General features: G+C 38.3%; 1 protein-coding gene across 11 annotated transcripts in view; it reads left to right on the plus strand.

Moving 5' to 3' along the window:
• HERC1 (HECT and RLD domain containing E3 ubiquitin protein ligase family member 1) overlaps positions 1–21,877 on the plus strand; it is a 159,282-nt gene that overhangs the window by 54,456 nt on the left and 82,949 nt on the right. For 9 of the 11 annotated variants that reach the window (XM_014535483.1, XM_005861075.2, XM_005861080.2 and 6 more), the window contains 7 exons: positions 4,739–4,912; positions 5,623–5,737; positions 5,826–5,946; positions 7,865–8,036; positions 10,447–10,786; positions 11,233–11,353; positions 15,862–15,913. In XM_014535483.1, coding sequence (XP_014390969.1) covers positions 4,739–4,912; positions 5,623–5,737; positions 5,826–5,946; positions 7,865–8,036; positions 10,447–10,786; positions 11,233–11,353; positions 15,862–15,913 — 1,095 coding nt within the window. The remainder of the gene's footprint in view (positions 1–4,738; positions 4,913–5,622; positions 5,738–5,825; positions 5,947–7,864; positions 8,037–10,446; positions 10,787–11,232; positions 11,354–15,861; positions 15,914–21,877) is intronic. The other 2 variants (XM_014535487.1, XM_005861081.2) reach the window with 1 other exon arrangement.

The following is a 21,877-nucleotide window of genomic DNA, read 5'->3' on the forward strand; positions in this document are numbered from 1 at the left end:
GGCTGCCAGTACAGCGGTGGTGGTGGGAGCCTCTCCTGCCTCCTCAGCAGTGCTAAGGATGTCTGACTGCAGCTTAGGTCTGCTCCCCGCTGGCAAGTGGACATCCCCCGAGGGCTGCCGGGCTGCCAGAGGCATGTCTGATTGCTAGCTTAGGCCCAATCCCCCGGGGAGCAGGTCTAAGCCAGCAGGTGGTCATCCCCTGAGGGGTCCCAGACTTTGAGAGGGCACAGGCCATGCTGAGGGACCCCCCCGAGGGCACAAATTTTTGTGCACCGGGCCTCTAGTCCTATATAATAAAGAGGGAATTTGCAAATTGACTGTCACTCCGCCACAAAGATGGCAGCACCCACAGTGGTTGGGAGGGTGTGGGGGTTTCCATAACACAAGATGACTGCGCCCACAGTGGAAGCCAAGTTCCTGTAACGAGCCTTAATGAGCAATCAGCAGGGACCTGAGGCTGTGCCTTCCCCAACACCGCCCCCCGAGGGGCTTGACAGGACCTCAGGCTGCACTTCCCCTTCCTGGCAGGGCTTGATGGGGGACCTCAGGACACACTGCCGTGCCCTGGCACCGGGCCAGGGGACCTGAGGCTGCAACCTTGCCCCGGCTCCGGGCCAGGGGACCTGAGGCCACGCCTCCTGCCTGGTGGGTCTTGACAGGGGACCTCAGGCCATGCCCCCCTGCCCTGCAGGGCTTGACGGGTGACCTCAAGGTGCACCCCCCGCCCTGGTGCTGGGCCGGGGGACGTCAGCTGTGACCCCCTGCCCAGGGGGCTTGATGGGGGACCTGAGGCTGTGCCCCCCGCCTGGTGGGGCTTGACAGGGGATCTTAGACCGCGCCCCCAGCCTGGCTTGATGGGGGATCTCAGGCCGCTTCCCCACCCAGCGGGGCTTGATGGGGGACCTCAAGGTGTGATCCCCGGCCTGGGATAGGGACCTCAGGCCGCACCCCCCTCCCCGGCACTGGGCCAAGGGACCTCAGGCCGTGCTCCCTACCCTGGTGCCAGGCCAGGGGACCTCAGGCCATGCCCCCAACCTGGCAGGGCTTGACAGGGGACCTCAGGCTGCACCCCCACCTGGTACCGGGCCAGGGGACCTGGGGCTTGACAAGGGTGGGACCAGCCACGTCTGGATCTAGCCCAATGGGGGTGGGGCCAGCCAGGTCTGGATCTTGCGTGATTTTGAGGCACACATGGGTGGGCAGGGACTTGACTCTGGGTCCCGTATTGCGCCCCAGACTCTGACAGGAGGAAGATTTTCATATACATTGTACTAATTTTCTTTCATCTCTGATACTTCTATTATAGACAAAGGGCAAGTAGCAATATTAAAATATTTCCTCTAACTAATCCCCTTTTAATGTGCATGAATTTCATGCACCGGGCCACTAGTTATCCTATATATTAAAAGAGAAACAAGCCACACCCACAAGCCACACCCACCAGCCAATCAGGAGCGAGTATGCAAATTAACCCAACTAAGATGGCGGTGGCCATGGAGCTGGAGCGAGCAGGAGGCTTGGGTTGCCCCCCGGTGATGGAGAAAGCCAAGCTTCCCGCCTGTCCTGGCCAACCCTGGGCTCCGCTCAAGGCTACAAAGTTTCAATTATAGAAGATAAATAAATCCCGGGGAAAAATAAAGGAGAGGCTGGGAGCTTGGGTTGCCGGGGGCGTGGCCAGCCTGAAAATGGCCATTGGCACCTCACCTATGTCAGCCGGGCACCCCAGTGGGGACCCCCACCCTGAAGGGGGTGTGGCCAGCCTGAAAACGGCCCTCAGCCCCTCACCCAGGCTGTCCAAACACCCCAGCGGGACCCCCACCCTAGTCCGGGACACCCTTCAGGGAAAATCAGCCAGCCCCCACCTGTGCACCAGGCCTCTATCCTATATAATAAAACCCTAATATGCAAATTGGCCAAATGGTGAAATGACCAGTCGCTATGACACGCACTGACCACCAGGGGGCAGACACAATGCAGGAGTTGCCCCCTGGTGAGTTGCCCCTGGTCAGTGCACTCCCACAGGGGGAGCACCACTCAGCCAGAAGCTGGGCTCACGGCTGGCAAGCGCAGCAATGGTGGCGGGAGCCTTTCCCGCCTCCACAGCAGCGCTAAGGACCCCTTGCCTAAGCCAGCAAGGAGACATCCCCCAGGGGTCCTGGACTGGAAGGGCTGAGGGACCCTTCCCACTCCAATGCACTGGGCCTCTAGTATATTCATAATTTTATTTATGAACCAGAAGGTGAGTCTGGCCATGGCTGATGAATGCTAGACTAGTACTTTATGATACATGTATCAAAAAAAAGTAAAATCATGGTTTTTCAAGCAATATTTAACATCATAAAGATGGTTACAGTACTATCAGTGTTAAACTCTGTGTTAACCCCAGATTTCCTCCTTGGACAAAATATATCTCTACGTTTCTCATATTTCTGTTATATTTACTTTAACTGGCCTTTAGTATGAGTAAAATCACTTTTCATTTCTTTTATTTCTTTTTATTGAACTTACTAGTGGCCTGGTGCACAAAAATGTGTGCACTCGGGGGGTGTCCCTCAGTCCAGCCTGTGCCCTTTCACAGTCTGGGACCCCTTGGGGATATCCACCTGCTGGCTTAGGCCCGCTTCCTGGGGGATTGGGCCTAATATGGCAGTCAGACATCCCTCTGGCAGCCCGGGAGCCCTTGGGGGATATCCATTTGCCAGCGGGGAGCAGACCTAAGCTGCAGTCGGACATCCTTAGCACTGCTGAGGAGGCGGGAGAGGCTCCCGCCACCACTGCTGTGCTGGCAGCCGTCAGCCTGGCTTGTGGCTGAGCAGAGCTCCCCCTGTGGGAGTGCACTGACCACCAGGGGGCAGCTCCTGCATTGAGTGTCTGCCCCCTGGTGGTCAGTGTGTGTCATAGTGACCAGTCATTCCCAGTCTTTCTGCTGTTAGGGTCAGTTTGCATATTACCCTTTTACTATATAGGATAGAGGCCTGGTGCATGGGTGGGGGCCGGCTGGTTTGCCCTGAAGGGTGTCCCGGATCAGGGTGGGGGTCCCGCTTGGGTGCCTGGCCAGCCTGGGTGAGGGGTTGATGGCTGTTTGCAGCTGGTCACATCCCCTTCAGGGTGGGGGTCCCCACTGGGGTGCCTGGCCAGCCTGCATGAGGGGCTGAGGGCTGTTTTCAGGCTGGCCACACCCCCTTCAGGGTGGGGGGCCCTACTGAGGTGCCTGGGTGAGGGGCTGAGGGCCGCTTTCAGGCTGGCCATAGCCCCTTTAGGGTGGTGGTGGGGTCCCACTGGGGTGCCTGGCCAGTCTGAGTGAGGGGCTGAGGGCTATGCAGGTATCTGGGATTTATTTAACTTCTATAATTGAAACTTTGTAGTGTTGGTCTGGCTGGAGCCTGGGTTGCTCTTGGCAACTGAGGCTCCCAGTGCCTCTTTGAGCGGAGGCCCCGCCAACTGGAAGCAGGTATTTATTTATCTTCTATAATTGAAAATTTGTAGCCTTGAGCGGAGCTCAGGGCCGGCCAGGGTAGGCGGGAAGCTTGGCTTGCTGCATCGCCGGGGGCAACCCAAGCCTCCTGCTCGCTCCAGCTCCGTGGCCACCACCATCTTTGTGATGGAGTGATGGAGGGACAGAGTGAGGAAGTGATGGTTAATTTGCATATTACTCTTTTATTGGATAAGATTGGGGTGACACTGGTTAACAAAATTATACAGGTTTCAGGTGCTCAATTCTACAACACATCATCTGTACACTATATTGTGTGTTTACCACCTCAAGTCAATTTATCCCCCCTATACCCTTTTCCACCCTCCCCTGACAATTACCACACTGTTGTCTATGTCCATAAATGTTTTCTCTCTTCTTTTTCTTTTTTGCTCAATCTCTCTACCTCTGCCCATAGGAAACCCCCCCTCCCCAGCCCCCATAGGACAACTGTCAGTCTGCTTTCTCTCTCTGAGTCTGTCTCTATTTTGCTTGTTAGTTCATTGGTACATTGGATTCCACATATGAGTGAAAAATCATATTATACTTGTCTTCTTCTGACTGGCTTATTTCAGTTTTAGTTTTCATGTTACTTTTGAAATTATAATAGATCATAATTGATCTATTAAAATATTACATTTTATGTTTAAATACTTGCATATATTAAGAAAGGGTATTTGTCCTTTGTAAAATTGTAAATATATGATTATTCAATTTTATTATGGGTTACATTGACTTGGTATTAGCCCAAGAACCTGGCTATCATTTAGAGAATTGTTTTATTTGTTTTTTAAATGGAAAACTAATTCAGAATATCAAATGCCCCATTGATAAGTTAGGAACCACCTGAACAAATGTTTATGGTATCACTGATCTCTCTTGAATCATACTTAAGTCTAGAAAAAAGAAAAAAATTATCTTCTAATCTCTTTCCCAGTGGTCACATGTTTCTCAAAAAGGATATAATTACATTTTGAACAAGAGTGTTCTTTGTTGTATATGACAGTGGTGCAGGTGTAGGCTCCCCGCATACTAATATGCCAGACCTCTTCCCTGGAGTGTTACATCTAGTCACACATCCTTCTGGAGCAGATGGAAGAGGGATACTACCTGCAGTTGAGAAACATTAAAGAACTTTGTAGCACCTACTTAAACGAGTTTGAAATATATCATTTCATATGCATTAAGTAAATGTTGTAAGATTTTGTTTGTGGCACCAAAATTTATGAGGTTTAAAATGAATAACTTGAATAATTTTCTTTTTAGATAAATGTATGAGTTGCCTATTAGAAGTAGCTCTTTCAGGAAATGAAGAACAGAAACCTTTTGACTACAAATTGCGACCTGAAATTGCTGTCTTTGTAGACTTGGCATTGGGTTGTTCAAAAGAGCCTGCACGAAGCCTTTGGATCAGCATGCAGGATTATGCTGTTAGTAAAGGTAAGATGAAGAGAATAAAGGGGATAAATATGTAGCTAGCTCATAATACTATGTATGTGTGATACATGTAAATAGAAAATCATAGGCTTCTCCCTATTACTTTTATTTTTATAGAAAAGAGTATTTTAGAAATGACATTTTTAAAACATTTTTTTAAAATTTATTTTATTTTAAATCTTTATTGTTGAAAGTATTACATATGTCTCCCTTTTTTTTTCTCCCATTGACCCTTTGTAGCCCGCCCCCACCCCTGGCCTCCACCATCCTATTGTCTGTATCCATGGGTTATGCATATATGCATACAAGTTCTTTGGTTAATCTTTCCCAGGCCCCCCCCCTCCCCCCCACTCTCCCACCTTCCCTCTGAGATCCGTCATTCTGTTGCATGCCTCCATGCCTCTGGATCTATTTTTTTCATCAGTTTATTTTGTTCATCAGATTCCACATATAAGTGAGATCATGTGATACTTGTCTTTCTCATTGGTTTATTTTGCATAGCATAATAATCTCCAGGTCCCTCCATGTTGAGGGACTCAGTTTTGTTTACTGCTGTATGTCTAGCACACAGAACAGTGTGTGGGATCTAGGAGGTGTATTTGTTAAGTAAGTGTGTAGAAAAATGACATTCAGATGTGGGATTACTAAAGCTATGACCTCTGAACTGTTTTCTGAGCCCTTTTAAATGTTTAATACATCATTTTTATTTTCAGATTGGGACAGTGCAACTTTAAGTAATGAATCACTCTTGGACACTGTGTCTAGATTTGTTCTTGCAGCTCTTCTGAAACACACGAATTTACTTAGTCAAGCATGTGGAGAAAGCCGGCAAGTAACTTAAAACTATCCTCTGACAAATATTTGCTCTCATGATGTTAGAAATTAGGTAACTTTTCTATTTTGGTTCTTTATTTAGATATCAACCTGGTAAAAGCTTATCAGAAGTGTACCGTTGTGTGTACAAAGTTCGAAGTCGTTTACTTGCTTGCAAGAACCTTGAACTTATTCAGACCAGGTCATCATCACGAGACAGATGGGTAAAGTTTGAAATTAGTTAATTTCTCTGTTTTTCTGCAAGCTGTGAGAGATAGCTACCTATTGATTTATGTCAGGAAAAGAAAAATGCCTTGCTTATTGCAGATGTACATTTAAAGGTTGAGCACTTCTTTTCCTAGTGAAAAAAAAAATTGGACAAGTCAAAGATTTGGGGTTTATTTAACTCCATATTTATCAAGTATGATATGGCTGCTAAGAAAGTTTATATATTCTTAGGCTGTATAAATTATTTAACAAATTGAATTGTCTAATCATATGAAATATTATTCCTTTATTTTATGCTGATCAGACCACATTTGAATTATCATTTAATTTGGGGTGCCATAATTTATGAGGGACATTAACAAACTACCTTGGATTAGTGAAAGGTCCAAAAATCATACAGAAGTGAAAGAAATGGGAGGCACAGGATAGCTACCTCAAAAGTACTGGGCACAGATAGGATCAAAGGGTAATAATTTCATGGTGAATCATTGCTAGCTGAATGTAAGGAAAACAACCTTCTGTGTTAGGGTTATGTACTATTGGGGTAAAGATTGAAACCTCTTATTAAGGATGTTCCAGAAGTAATTCATGCATCAAAAATGAGATGATTTTTAAAGTACTTGGTAATCCTGATAACATGACCTTGTAGTTATAAGTATAAGCCTGTATAATACATCAACTTCAGAAATGCTTACTTTGAAAGTTTATACAGTAGATGTTTTGCACTGTACTCTTTAGATCTTAGATTTTAAAAATCAAACTCTATCTCTACATTTCTATTACGGTATTCTTTTAGCCTGCCCTTATTTAATATTTTGGATCTGACTATTTGTTAGTGACCTTGAAATTCTATGAAATGTATTAATTTGTCATTTTGTTGAGCCTCATATTTGAAAGTCACATATATAGTGATAATGATATATGTACTGTGTGAGACTGACATTGCTCAGTATCTCCATCTCAGTGAAATTCTTAAGTTATTTACTGGCCATAAATCACAAAATAACTTTTGTTATGCATTAAAGGATATCATTAAAATCTTTATTTGTGCTTTGTACGTATATTTGTGTGGGAAAAGATGTACTATTATGATACGTGTGCCTCTCTTGGCACCTGTTTTAAGGATTCTTTCCTTCTGATGACTTCTAGATAGCACAACCACCATGGGAAATAAAATTAACATTGTTCTTACCAGATTTCTAATTTTTGGTTTCTTCAGGGGCAAACAGAGTAAAGAAAAAACTAAAAATAAGACTGTTTGAAGAATTGAAATTTGCTAAGAGAGTAGAATTTAAATGTTCTCACCAAAAAAAAGTTAAAAATACTGTTTTAAATTAGAATTATTAAACATTTATACAGAGTAATAATATATATAACTTAAGGGGAGACGGAATGGAATCAAAATTATATTTTTTTAAGTACCTCTTATTCTTGCTGTCATAACTCATTTTAAGTTGCAGAACTATAGTTTACAGCTGAATAACAATGTAAATGTCAATTGATAGCATGGCATTTTTTATTTTTATATTTTTATTGATTTCAGAAAGGAAGGGAGTGGGTGAGAGAGATAGCAACATCAATGATGAGAGAGAATCAGTGATCGGCTGCCTCCTGCATGCCCCACACTGGGGATCAAGCCCGAAACCTGGGCATGTGCCCTGACCGGGAATCGAACCATGACCTCCTGGTTCATAGGTCAGTGCTCAACCATTGAGCCATGCTGGCCAGGCTATAGCATGGCATTTTAATAAAAATACTGAGAAACAAAGAGTATATAGGTATCTCTGTATGTATTTTGTGTAGATACATTTCTTTCTATTTTATTCAGATTTATCTAGTATGTCTTTTTGTTTTAATGAAGTTTTTCAAAGTTTTTGAAAAATATGTTCAATATAACTTGATCATTTCTTTAAGATCTCAGAAAACCAAGACTCTGCAGATGTTGATCCTCAGGAGCATTCATTTACCCGGACCATTGATGAAGAAGCTGAAATGGAAGAACAGGCTGAGCGAGACCGGGAAGAGGGGCATCCAGAGCCAGAGGATGAGGAGGAAGAACGGGAACATGAAGTGATGACAGCTGGCAGTGAGTATACACCTTACTTTACAGATATACACAGATGTATATTCTTTTTGATATGGGAACTGAGTAGAGAAGAAAGAGAAAGACATGTTTCTCTATGGTTTTTCTAAAAGAATTTGATATTCTACTGGTGATCTGAATGTACATTAGTTAATATTTCAGCCCTGTGCTAGTTATTGAATTTCATGTTTGGGGCTGAAAAGTTCTGGAAGCAGGCTTTGGAAACCGTACCAGTTCCACCAGTCGTATGCATGAAATGATGTCCATGAGTCATTAGATAAGGTCATTCAAAGTATGTCCTCTCGGGGGTTCCAAGTTATCCATTGATCAGGACTACCTCTGTCTGGTGAGGAAGAGAGCCCCCTTTATGCATATTAGGAGAGCCCAATTATATCATATGTAGAACTTTTAATAAGTTACAAATTTTACCCACTGACTACACTGCTCTTCTCAGAAGGGAGCAAGAATATATGTGAGAATATTGTTGGCTGGGTAAATAACACTTTTCATACTTTCATATCCTGGGGCTATAGACAGTTTTTAAAGGTAATCATTTATATATTTAAAGAGAAATATTAAAGCTTGTAAAACAGCGGTCCTCAACCTGTGGATTGCGACCCCTTTGGGGGCCGAACGACCCTTTCACAGGGGTCGCCCAAGACCATCGGAAAACACATATATAATTACATATTGTTTTTGTGATTAATAACTATGCTTTAATTATGTTCAATTTGTAACAGTGAAATTGGGGGTCACCACAACATTAAAGGGTCGCGGCATTAGGAAGGTTGAGAACCACTGTTTTAAAACATTTGTTATTATTTTTTGAGTGATTTGGCTATTTCAAGTTAAGGTGTATATTCACTTTGTAACCTAAAACATTATGTCCAGCTATGCATTTAGTTTTGGGATTGTCTGTCTGCATCATTTAGTTGGACATTTACTTTATTATCAGTTTGTTTGTGTTCTGGGTACTTGTAAAAATGATCTTGAGGCTGCTCAAAACAAGACCAAAACCCATTAAAAACGAGGGAAAGATAAAGTCTAAATGGAGAAAAGTATATTGGAAATGGAAACGGAGAATAATTAGTAAAAACGTAAGCTGAGAAACCTTTTGCAGTTGAACTTAAAACTTTATGAAAGCAAAGTATAACACACAGTTATAATAACAGAAAGCATAATAGTCATCTGCAGAGTAATAATTTTTAAACTAGCTACCATTTTTGAGCACTTACTGTATGCTGGGCACTGGGTCAAATTCTTCACATAAATTAACTCATAAATCCTTGCAAAAGTTTTATGAGATGAGTATTACTCTATTCTTAAGATGGTCAAACAGAGGTTTTAAGAAGCAAAATTATGTGCTTAGCACCACAAGTAGCAGCAACTGGAATTAGAACCAGGTCTGCCCAAAATTCCAGTGACCATTCTCTTAATCACTTTAACTGATTTCTAGTTCTGGACTCTGTGTCGCTTTGATTTTCATTGAAATAGAGATTTTCAACAACATAATGAAAATATCATCATAATCGATAAAACATACAGATGCATTTTTAAAGTTTGTATTTCCATATAAACAGATGACTCTAATATTTTACCAACTTTTCTGCCTTGGTTCTCCAAGAATACCCTCTTCAGTTCAAATTTGAGCAAAATATTATTTTCCTATTGTGAAGTATCTGCCACTACATCGGAACCTTGGTACACTCACTGACTTTTTACACTTATAAATTGGCACGAGCTGGTATCTTGGCCATATAGTGTAATCAGACTCTGTTTCAGCAAAGACCTTTAGAGGTTGTATTATTTAATGTATTCAAGTTATAGCAAAGTGTAGGTGTTAGGTATTATATGGAATTTGGAATGGGAAAGAGGCCTTTTCATTGTAACTATTGCAACTTAAATTTTGTCTGTTTCTTTTGTAACCTGACATTTTTCATACCAAGGTCATGAATGTAAGTAGTTATTTTTATCTAACTCAGTGCTTCTCAAACTCTTGTGGACTTCAGAATCATCTGGAAGGCTTATTAAAACACAAATTTTTGGTCCCATGTCTAGAGCTTACATTCAGAAGTTCTGGGATGGGTCCGATAATTTGCATTTCTAACAAGTGTTCAGATGATGTTGATGCTGCCGATCTGAGACCACACTTTGAAAACCACTGATCTAACTTATAAAAAAGAGTAGAAATAGAATTAATCAATCTAAATTCTATAAAGGCATGAGTATTTCCTTTTTTAACTTTCATGAAAAGTTTAATATTTTGTGTATTTTTTATATAATTTTAACCTAGTTACTATGCTGTATTTAATATCTAAAATAAGATTTTTCCCTTTTTCAGTAAGTTTTTGGTCCAAATATTTTGACTATTTTTATTGTTATTTTCTTTGCTTTTCTCTCCCCATGTGTTAAGACCTTGTTTTTGTGTTGCATGTTACAGAAATCTTTCAGTGTTTCCTCTCAGCCCGTGAAGTAGCTCGTAGCCGAGATCGAGATAGAATGAACAGTGGGGCAGGGTCTGGGGCTCGATCTGATGATCCACCTCCTCAGTCTCAGCAAGAGCGAAGGGTCAGCACAGACCTTCCCGAGGGTCAGGATGTGTACACTGCCGCCTGCAACTCCGTGATCCATCGGTGTGCCCTCTTAATATTAGGAGTAAGCCCTGTGATTGATGAGCTGCAGAAGCGGAGGGAAGAAGGACAGTTGCAGCAACCTTCAACAAGTGCCTCTGAAGGGGGTGGACTTATGACCAGGTGGGACTGGCTAGAAACTTAACAATTACTCTCTTCCCTTTGTTTATGCATTGAAATGGTTTATTCTCAAAGTTAGAGTATTCTTCTGAAATTAACACAGACATGGAAGAGGAAATGCAAATTGACTAGGATTAATTAAAAGTAATATAAAGAATAATACTATTTCAGCCTGGAATGTAAATTTCTGAGACACAGTATTTCATATGTGTAAACAGCAGTAGTTAGAAACATATGAAGTTATTGCATGTCTCTGTAATTTAGTGGCATGCAGATTATTTTGATGTAATTGAGAACGGCTTTGTGCTTAGATAAGAGCCAGGATTTCCCATCAACAGGTGTAATTACTCCACATTGTGTCTGTATTATCTCTGTGCTGCCAGTTCCATTACATTTTATGTTCACTAACAGTCCCAAATAAAAAACTTTTCTTTGTGCATGTGAGACAGGAGTGAAAGTCTTACTGCAGAGAGCCGGCTAGTCCACACAAGCCCAAATTATAGACTGATCAAGTCGAGGAGTGAATCTGATTTGTCTCAGCCTGAATCAGATGAAGAGGGTTACGCACTGGTAGGTATACCTAGATTTAGTCAAGAAGAATTTTTGTTTTCAAGGTATAGATACTATATGAGGCTTTAATTAGAGTAATATACATTTGTTTTAGACATATAAAAACTTTTTTAAAGAACTTTTAGATAAATTAGATACCTATATTGCATAGATATTTTCCACTTACCTGTTAACGACTCTCAGATCTCTGTCTTTAGCTCTGAATTCTTAAACTGCAAATTCATGACTCTGATGGATATTTCACTTGGACATGTGGGGTTACCCCAATCTTTTTTTTTTTTTAACATATATTTCTTTATTGATTTCAGAGAGTATGGGAGAGGTAGAGAGAGATAGAAACATCAATGATGAGAGAGAATCATTGATCGGCTGCCTTCTGCATGCCATCTACCGGGGATTGAGCCTGCAACCTGGGCATGTGCCCTTGGTCGGAATCAAACCTGGGAACCTTCAGTCCGCAGGCCGAGGCTCTATCCACTGAGTCAAACCAGCTAGGGCATGGGTTACCCCAATCTTAACCTATCCAAATATAAACTTATCTTTCTCCTAAATCTCCTTCTCTCATATTGCCTTTCTTAGTAGGTGGTACTATTAACTAGCCAGGCTGGAAACCTGGGCTTATACAAATGGTACATAAACAAAAGATGTTTAAAGGGAACTTCTAAGCATAAAAGATTCCTCCTCTAAGGAAAGTCGAACAGTGTCTTCAAGCAAGCTTCATTATCTCATGATGTTTTTGTTCTTTCTTTTATTCTTTATTCCCGTTAGTTTCTTTGTGCTCTCAGTTCATGTTGCTAGTTTTGCAGTCTACTGAGATTTCTCTCTGTCCATTTTCCCTTCCTAGTCTGATAAGTCTCATCTAATCTCCCATCCCTGTGATAATTTTATAACATAGATCATGTCCTTCTCTACTCAAAACCTCCAGTGACCTCACTTTTTCTCAAAGTAGAAGCCTAAATCCTCACAGTGGCCTACAAGACTCTATACATCCTGGCCACATTACCTCTCCTATCTCCTCTTCTACTACTCTCCTTGGTGATTCTCCTGCCACACTAGGCTTTTGGCTTTTCCATAAACATACCACACAACTTCACCTAAGGGCCTTTACTTAGCAGTTTCTTCTGACTGGAATACTGTTGTCTACATGACTAATTCCCTCACCTCAAATAATCATTCTGTTGTTACTTTTTCAGTGAGGCCTATTCTGACCACTCTGTGCACTTTTAAAAAATGTTTATTCCAGAGAGAGACAGAATAACTGAGAGATAAACATTGATATGAGAGAGAAACACTGATTGGTTGCCTCAATTACACGCCCCCAACTGTGGATTGAACCTGCAACCTTTGTTTGTGCCCTGACCCAGCACCAAACCCGCCACCTTTTGGTGTACAGGACGACACTCCAACCAACTTAGCCACACCAGCCAGGGCCTGACCACTCTATTTAAAATTTCAGTTTGCCCTCCCTTCCACATATTCATTCACTCCCTGTATACCTTGCCTTGCGCTGCTCCCCTTTCCCCCCACAGCACCTAATGTAATTTATTTATTATATTTATGTCAGTTTCTGTTAGCCTACAGTAGAATATAAGCTCCTTGAGGACAGAAATTTTTGCTATTTTATTCACTGCTGTAGCCCAAGCATCTGTAGTTCCTGGCACACAGTAGGCAGTCACTGAATATTTTTTGAATAAATGAATGACAGTTGAATCTATTTTGGTAAAATTTCTGTGCCCATTCTTTTTTTACTTTTTGATTCAGGCTCTTGTTACCTTTGTCTGAAATGGTAGTTTTCAAACTGAAATCCCTGCTTTTCCCCGTTCCTCTCCTTAGTCACTGCTCTCAAAGATAGAGCTCTTGAAGACACAAACAACAAGAACAACAAAACACATGCTTATCATGCTACCTTCCTATTCAAAACCTCAGTGATTATACTGACTACCTAGAAATCAAAGATTCTGGAACGTATTGCCTGCCTGCATTTGGAACCAGTTTTCTCCTGCAGTAATCTGCATTTTTGCCATACTAGTCTATCTGCCAGACTCTAAACATACCTCTTGAGCCTCTGCTCAAGCATTGTTTGCTTTAATGTCTATTTTCTGGGTTTTGTTGATCAAGTCCTGTCTCTTTTAAGGATTGGCTAAAATGTCCACTGTTATAGAAAGCTTCCCAAGATTACTTGACTCACATTGACTTTCACTGTTTTTTTTTTATAGCAGTTTGTTAGTAGCTTTGATAAACCACTAGGGTTTCAGAATTATTTATGTATTATTAGTATTTTTTAACTTCTTGATTTAGAGAGAGAGAAACATTGATTTGTTAATCTACTTATTTATGCATTCATTGATTGATTTAAAAAATATTTTTTATTGTTGATAGTATTACAGATATCTCCCATTTCCCCCTCTTTTATCTTCCTAGTCTCTACCCAACCCCCCCCCCCAAAAAAAAAAAATTGGTTGATTCTTGTCTGTGCCCTAACTGGGGATCGAACCTGCAACTTTGGTGTATCAGGATGATGCTTTAACCACTGAGCTACCCAGCTAGGGTCCCAGCTTCTTTTTATTTGAAGTGGGGAATAATACTCCCTGTTACGCTTGTCTCAACTGGACTGTGAAGAACAAGTTTCGTAATACCATTTAAAATATTTTGAAAATTGCTTGTCCAGTAGCTCAGTTGGTTGGAGAATCATCCCATACAACAAAAGATTACAGGTTCAATCCCCAGTCAGGGCATGTATGGGAGACAACTGATTGATTTTTCTCTCTCACATCAATGTTTCTCTCTCGCTTTCTCCTTTCCTCTCTCTAAAATAAATAAAAACATATCCCCAGGTAAGGATTAAAAATTTTTTTGAGAATTATTTTTTTTCAAAACAAAATGGGAAGATAGATCAGTAGAGGTGGGCCAAGTCTAGATTTAGTTGCCAAAATTGTTCATTTAGTTTCTACAGAATTTAAAAAAAATTAATAAATACATTTTTGAAAAAGATTAACTCGATTATTTTTCCTTATGGAATGTATAGAAAGATAGTATCATAAAAGATAGAAAAGTCAACTAGAGAAAAGCAGATTCTGTTGCAGATGAAGGATGATCTGCACAGCTTCAGAGAGCCTGCCTGGTGCAGATGAAGCAGAACAAGCAGTGGAGGCAGTTTGGGTTTTTCAGCTGAAATATGTTACCCTCCTGTCTGAGGTTGTGTGGTCATGTTGCTATGCTCAACATCTAGTAGTACTTCATTTATCCTGAATTATTAGTGACTAAAATGGTTTTTTAAAAATAACTGAAGTTAACTAGTTTAATAATTCTAAATCTTTGTTTTACCTTTCATAAAGAGTATTATGTGATACATTATCTACTTCTCTTAGTAAACAGAGAAGAAACCTAAGTAAACAATTAAATCTAAGTTTAACTCCTACCCACCCCCCTCATTTCACAATGGTTTTGATGTGGTGTACACAAATAAGTACTTTATAAAAGGATAAATTAGGGCTGAAAGAAGCCAAAAAATAAAAGATGACAAAGTGATGTTTTCAGGAGCTGGGTGATAACCATTTCATGTTTTGTCCAGCACCAAATGGCTTGAGAATATATTATTTCTGGGGGTGGGGGGGGGTGTTTGTGTGACAAAATGTATTTATCTACAATGTGAATACTTGTGTCTATATGTGTGACCAGGTAAAGATTTTCTATAATAACGTTTACTAAATGGATCTATTTTGTCACTCTGCAACCTTTCTTCTTTGCCACCAATTTTTTTTTTTTGTGGGATAGAGGACAATTGAAATTGTTGAGACCATAATATCAAGTCTGTGCATAAATTTAAGACGTGTAGTTTGTGCATGGTTGATTGTACATAAGAGCAGGCAGTTGTTTATACTGCCCCCTCACCACACATACACAGAAATATACTTCTGTTCTTCCTGAAGCCTTTACTATTTTATTAAGCTGTCTGCCATTTTAACAATTTGAAATTTCTTTATTTAATAGGCTCTTAAAAACATTTAAAAACTTTAAAAATACTACCACAAGGGTTAGGACTATGCTATTTTTCTGTTAGTGTGGATTGGATTCATCGGATTCTCTTCCTCTAAACACTTAGCCAGGACTAGTGGGAGCTTTGAAAAGAATGAAAGTTAAGGATAGAGCAAGTAGGGATTGTGGAAAATGGGACTTTGCTACACAGGCTTTAGGCATCTAGAGGGTATTAATGAGATGTGTTTGGAAGGTAAAAAACAAAGATTCCAGAGAAGAAAAGGTGGGAACAAAGAAACACTTCTGCTACTTCAGTGTTAGTCAATGTGAACCTTTGTGTTTTAGTTTCTGAGAATTATGTGCTATGCTTTCTTATAGCTGTTTTCAGTGAGCTTTTAGAGACTTATTGTTGATGTGACTTGACTGGTGAATAAGTAGCACATTATTATAATTATATAGATTAATTTTTATTAGTACTCTATTACATTCTAATTTTATTAATAACTTTTATTATGGATATTTAACGTTAATAGAATGGAAGACGAAATGTTGATTTGGACTTGGCATCATCTCATAGAAAGAGAGGTGAGTGTTAAGAAATATTAAATATCTGGTTAAATTAAGTAGCTGTTTTTATATCTGATGTATTTACAATTTGATTGTTTGAAAATTAATTGCAAAATTTAGAAACATTTTATTAGAAGAGTTAAATGGAAGATCATTTTCTTTAAAATATACACCCTTTTAAAATCTAGGAATGCCTAGGAGTTAATAATAGGCTCTGTTTCTCATTTGTCATGTGTTTTGACTTACTAAAAGGCCTATGGAGTGCCAGAAGCGGTGCTTTATAATTGGGGAGGGAGGGTTATGTACATAATTTGCCATGTTTTAGCTCACTAATATAGTTGTTATAGTTTAAATGGTATTACAGGGAAAACTCTTTACCCCATTTGCCTCCATATATACACACTTTCAAACTGAAAGTTTCTAGTTTTCCTCTTTGCCTCATAAGATAAAGCATGTAAGAGTTGAACTGATGGTTTCTAAAAAAAATTTCCCATGAGGAATAGTTTTAGTGTCATCAAGAGTTAGACTTATTTGTTAGAAGCTCTGTCTTAGTGAATAATATAGTTAACTCTTGGTTATATGGGCAAATGGGTGAAAGAACAGCAGTTTTAAATAATAAAAATACAAGAATAACTAAAAATTCTCAAAGTATTATTCTCTATTTACTGGTACTCTTATTAAACCCATGTGTATTGTGGTTTTGAAAAGATGAAATATTAAAAATTGTCACTAGTGGTAGTTTTCTATAAGCCTGTGGGGGAAAACTTTTTTTTTTTCATGGATTAAGTCTTTTATATTTCAAAATGAAACCCATTTCCTGATAGTTTCCTTGGCAGAATGTTAAGTGCCCTTCATAGGAAAAAAATGGAATGAGGGAAGAAACACACACACACACACACAGTTTTTCATTTTTGTGTTGGTACTTCTATAGAATAAACTATGGCAATATTTTGTCCTTTAATTATAATTAGAGTACATGAAGGATTTTTCTCAAATATTAGGAATAAGGACTAGAGCTGGTGCTTTCTATATTGAAAAGTCTTTTGAGACTATAACGTATCAGTGCTGTTGGGTTTCTTAAAACAATTATGTTATTTGTGATAAATAAATTAAATGATGTACTAATGTGCAGTATGTGTTTATCTTCTGGTTATTTGAAAATTGGCAATTCATGTGCTATAATTAGCCAGAATATCTTTTTTCTTAACAACTGACTTAGGAATTAAATTTTTGGAATAGATTTACCTTCCTGATTTTGATTAACTTAAGTGAATACTGTTGTTAAAAATCTGCAATATTAATGAATGCATATCATTTGATGCTAAAGAGAAGATAGCTCCAAACTTACTGAATAGCATAAGGGATCCAACTTATAGTTTAAAAGTTTCCTACTATATTTATAGATGATAATCCATTGGCTAAAATGATTCTTTTCTCTCAAATCTTTATCATACTTGTAAAATATAAAATTGAGATTCGGTCTATGTTAACCATGTCAGCATGTACCAAAGTCATCCCTTGGAATAAAATAGAAAGTGTTAAGAATAACCTAGAGCCCAATGCAAGTTATAAAATTTTACTCTTAGCCCTAGCTGGTTGCTCAATGGTTAGAGCGACAGCCTGAGAACTGAAGGGCTTCAGATTTGATTCTGATTAAGGACCTGTACCTGGTTGCAATCTCAATCCCCGGTCCCAGTTGAAGGGGAGAGTCCATGTGGGAGGCAACTGATGGAAGTGTCTCTCACACATCAATGTTTCTGTCTTTCCCCTCCCTTCTACTCTGTAAAAATCAATGGGAAAAATATCCTCCAGTGAGGATTAACAAAAATTAAATAATACTAAAGGGCTTAATTCAAGCAAAATATTATTCAAACAAGTTTTTCGGATGTACCAAATGTAAGATAGTTAATTTTCATGCCTCCCTGCTCCTAAAAAGGTATGTTTTGTGTGATCTGGCAGCCATTCCAATGCTAAACGTATGTTGTGTGTATCTGATGTCATTTTTCTATTAAGACCAAGCATCATGTTTGTGTTTGTAAATCTTGTCTTGAAATCAGAGAAAAGAATAACCTAGAATTATTAACTGAGTATTAATAACCTAGTGTTATTAAGAATTATTAACCCAGAATTAATAACCTAGTGTTATTAAGAATAACCTAGAATTTGAATATAAATTCTTAGGAAGAATTAAGGTAACATTTTAAAATTAGTATCCTCCGAGTTGCTACCTGTTCAAAAATTTTAAACAATTATCCTATAAGTAGATGTGGATTTCCTGTAGTTTTAGATCTAAGTAGATATAAATTAATTAAGCCATTAATTCAAATTTTGTTTATAGATAAACCAGTTTCTCAAAAAAGCTCAAGGTAGTACCAAAATCTATTAACTTGTTGGAATTTAATTTTATTTTGTTGAAAACAGAAAAGCAAATGCAGGACCTCATGGAGAATTTCTTTTTAATTATCTGTTAAGGAAGTTAGACAAACTAGTTATGTCACTTTTTAAAAAATATATTTTTATTGATTTCCGAGAAAAAGGGCAGGAGAGAGAGATAGAAACATCAATGATGAGAGATAATCATTGATTGGCTGTCTCCTGCACACCCACTATTTGGGATCAAGCCTGCAATCCAGGCATGTGCCCTGACAGGAAATTGAACCGTGACCTCCTGGTTCATAGGTTGACACTCAACCACTGAGCCATGCCAGCCAGGCAGTTATGTCACTTTTCATGATAGAACTTAATGTGGTACCAATTTATTACATTTTTAATGTTCCCAGGAGAAAATTTTGCTGATGGCTTTGTCTCTCGGAAAAGGTAAACTAGAAAATAGAATTACTATTTCAGAAAGGATAGTAAAAATAGTTTTTAATCTCATGAATCCTAGAGCTTGTGGATTATACAATAAAAATGTACTTAGAATTTGAAATGAAATTGCTGCTTCTCCCCGCACTCCAGTTAATGTTTCACAGTTGGTCCAAGGAAGCTAATATGTTAGGAAGGGGTAAAGCAAAGTGAGCTCTTTAGACACATCAAAGCTAAATTCTAAAACCAAAAATGACATAAATTACTTTAAAAAGAGACAGGTGACACATATTTCTGCTGAGCACCTCAGAGATAATATGAAATTTATACTCATTAAACACTTATAAACTGCATTGTTCTCATCACTTCAAACATATTAAGTTATTTAATTCTCATAACAGCCTGAGAAAACTTGTTAAATATGTTGGTGTTCTAGTACTTTGATAAATAATTTAAAGATTTGTTATGGTTGTGCAGAACTGGGCTCCTCCTTTACTGAAAGGCAATACCTTTTAGCAGAAACTTAACTTTAGTTTTCATATTTAAGCTGAAACTGATACAGTAAGAGATAGTGGGGGAGGAAATGGTGGGTATGCCAAAGCAATTTAAGAAGCAACATATAGTATTAGTAAGAATACTATATGGTTTGACTATTTCCCCCACCCTGGTTCTTTAAATATAGTTAGGGTTTTATTGCTAAAATGGAAACATTTATCAACGTGTGTTTTGTGGTGTAACATGAATGGGTGAAATGCTATTTTATCTCTGCATTTCAAATTAGATTATATAAAGAGGAGCAAATGTAAATGTTGTCATCTGTATCAAATTTCTCCTTTTGTCTTCTGATTCTTGTGTGGTAGTGTATTTACTCCTTTTTGGCCAGTTGAGCCCCAGAAAAAAGAAGAGCTTCAAGCAAGTACATGATGGCATGTTTAATTTTTTTCCCCCTTTTAGCTTGCCTACATATTTTATGGTTTATAAAGTATGTATTGCAGCTCTGCCATGTTCATTTTGAAAATTCCATTTAAGAACCAAAGTTGTAAGGACAAGTAAACAGTTTCAAAAATTTCTTGTTGGACTTTTATATTATTTTCTTTTCATAGTAGGTGATTCTGAATTAATGTTAAGTAAGAATTGGGCTTAGTCACAGTTATGCTATAGAAGCTTTTGATATGCTTTTCAGACACAGTATTTGCTATATTCAAATAAAAAATATAGAATAAACCAAAGTTACCAGGTTGTTATAATTTTTAAAAGAATTTAGAATGCTTTCATCTCTCACTTTCATACTGTAAGTTTTTGTTTTAAAGTATTATTGATGTCAGTCTAATGTTTTATCCTAATGCTTTCAGATAAGTGTCCTTTCTGTTCTTTTCTTATATTCATGCAAAGTTTTATTTGGGTCATATACCTAAGTTGTATCCTTTAAATTAGGGGTCTGCAAACTATGGCTAGTGGGCCAAATTTGGCCTCCCACCTTTTTGGTGTTTTTTGTTTTGTTTTGTTTTGTTTGTTTGTTTTTAAAGAGAAACCTCACTGGTTTCTTTTCTTTTTTTTTCTTTTTTTAAAAATATATTTTATTGATTTTTTACAGAGAGGAAGAGAGAGGGATAGAGAATTAGAAACATTGATGAGAGAGAAACATCAATCAGCTGCCTCCTGCACACCCCCTACTGGGGATGTGCCCACAACCAAGGTACATGCCCTTGACCGGAATCGAACACGGGACCCCTGAGTCCGCAGGCCGACGCTCTATCCACTGAGCCAAACCGGTCAGGACTGGTGTGTTTTTTTAATCTATAAATAACGTTTTGTTGGAATACAGCTACACATTTGTTTGTGGCTGCTTTCACCCTATAGCAGCACAGTTAAGTCCTGCAACGGAGACTTTCATGACCCACAAAACTTAAAATATTTACTGTCTGGCTCTTTACAGAAAAAGTTTGCTTACCTCTGCTTGAAATTGTAGAGAGGATTTAATTTGGGTGTTGGCCACCCACTCCATAGAATATTTTGGAGTGTATTAAGGCAATTCAGTATTTGTATATTCTTTACATTCAAACCTTAGTGTAGGCAGGCAATTGAAATTTCCATGGGTTAATGATTTATGACTTGATTGATAACAGGAATATGTAAGACAACCTCCCATAAAATTAAGGAATTAGTATTAATAATTTAGCAGATCAATTTACTTGAACACCTCTTTCCTCAAGTTCAAGGAAATTGGACAAGATAATCTTTAAGATCTCTTTTACTTTGGTTCTAACACTAACTCATTGCACATTTTTTTCACTTTGAAAAGTGGTTTGTAAGTGATGGAAAACAGAACTTTTTATTCTGAATTGTATTATTGAACAAACAAGCTCAATGCAATGAGCCAAAAACTATAATTTGTAAGTTAAGGATACATCTAGATTCTGAATATGCAATGCTTAGGAAAATGGAAAATAATTTTTTTTCCTTAACCCCTACTTTAGTCTTTAAATACTTTTAATTTAATTAAAAATTATATATCTGTGACATTATTAATTACTTAATTAGACATCTTTGAAGTTTTACTCTTTTCTATTTTACATGAAAAAATATTTAGCTATGTAATTTGGGGAAATTTTCAGATTGGTATTTTTCATGTTCAATAAAACAGAATATTCAACATTTTTAAAGAATTCTTCCTAAAACATGAAAGGCAGATAAACCATATATTCTTTGTCATTCTAAATTATTTAGTAGAATGTATATAATTATTTTATAGTTACTTTATATTACTAGCTGCATGTTTTGACTTTCTATTTTGATTTTGCAGTCCTGGGGTTTTACTGACACCGATGTAATAATTCAAAAATAAATTATGCAATTAATATTTTGTTAGTTTGTTTTCTCTGTGGGCATTAGTGCTTAAATAGTTCTCTTCCCAAATCTTTTCCATCTAGTTATGTAACAAATATAATTTTTGTAATGCATAATTTATTGGATACCTTTAGATACATTTCTAATAGAGAAATTTAGTATATTCACATGATAGAATATTATGCAGCACTCAAACAAATGAGCCATGGCTATATGCAATAGTGTGAATGAATATTAGCAATATAATATTGAATGAAAAGAGTATGTCATATATATGTACATATGTATATAAATTATACTTTTTTATAAAGTCTAAAGTAATTAGAACTA

This window comes from Myotis brandtii, unplaced genomic scaffold (assembly GCF_000412655.1).
Source record: "Myotis brandtii unplaced genomic scaffold, ASM41265v1 scaffold144, whole genome shotgun sequence".
Classification (NCBI taxonomy): Eukaryota; Metazoa; Chordata; class Mammalia; order Chiroptera; family Vespertilionidae; genus Myotis; species Myotis brandtii.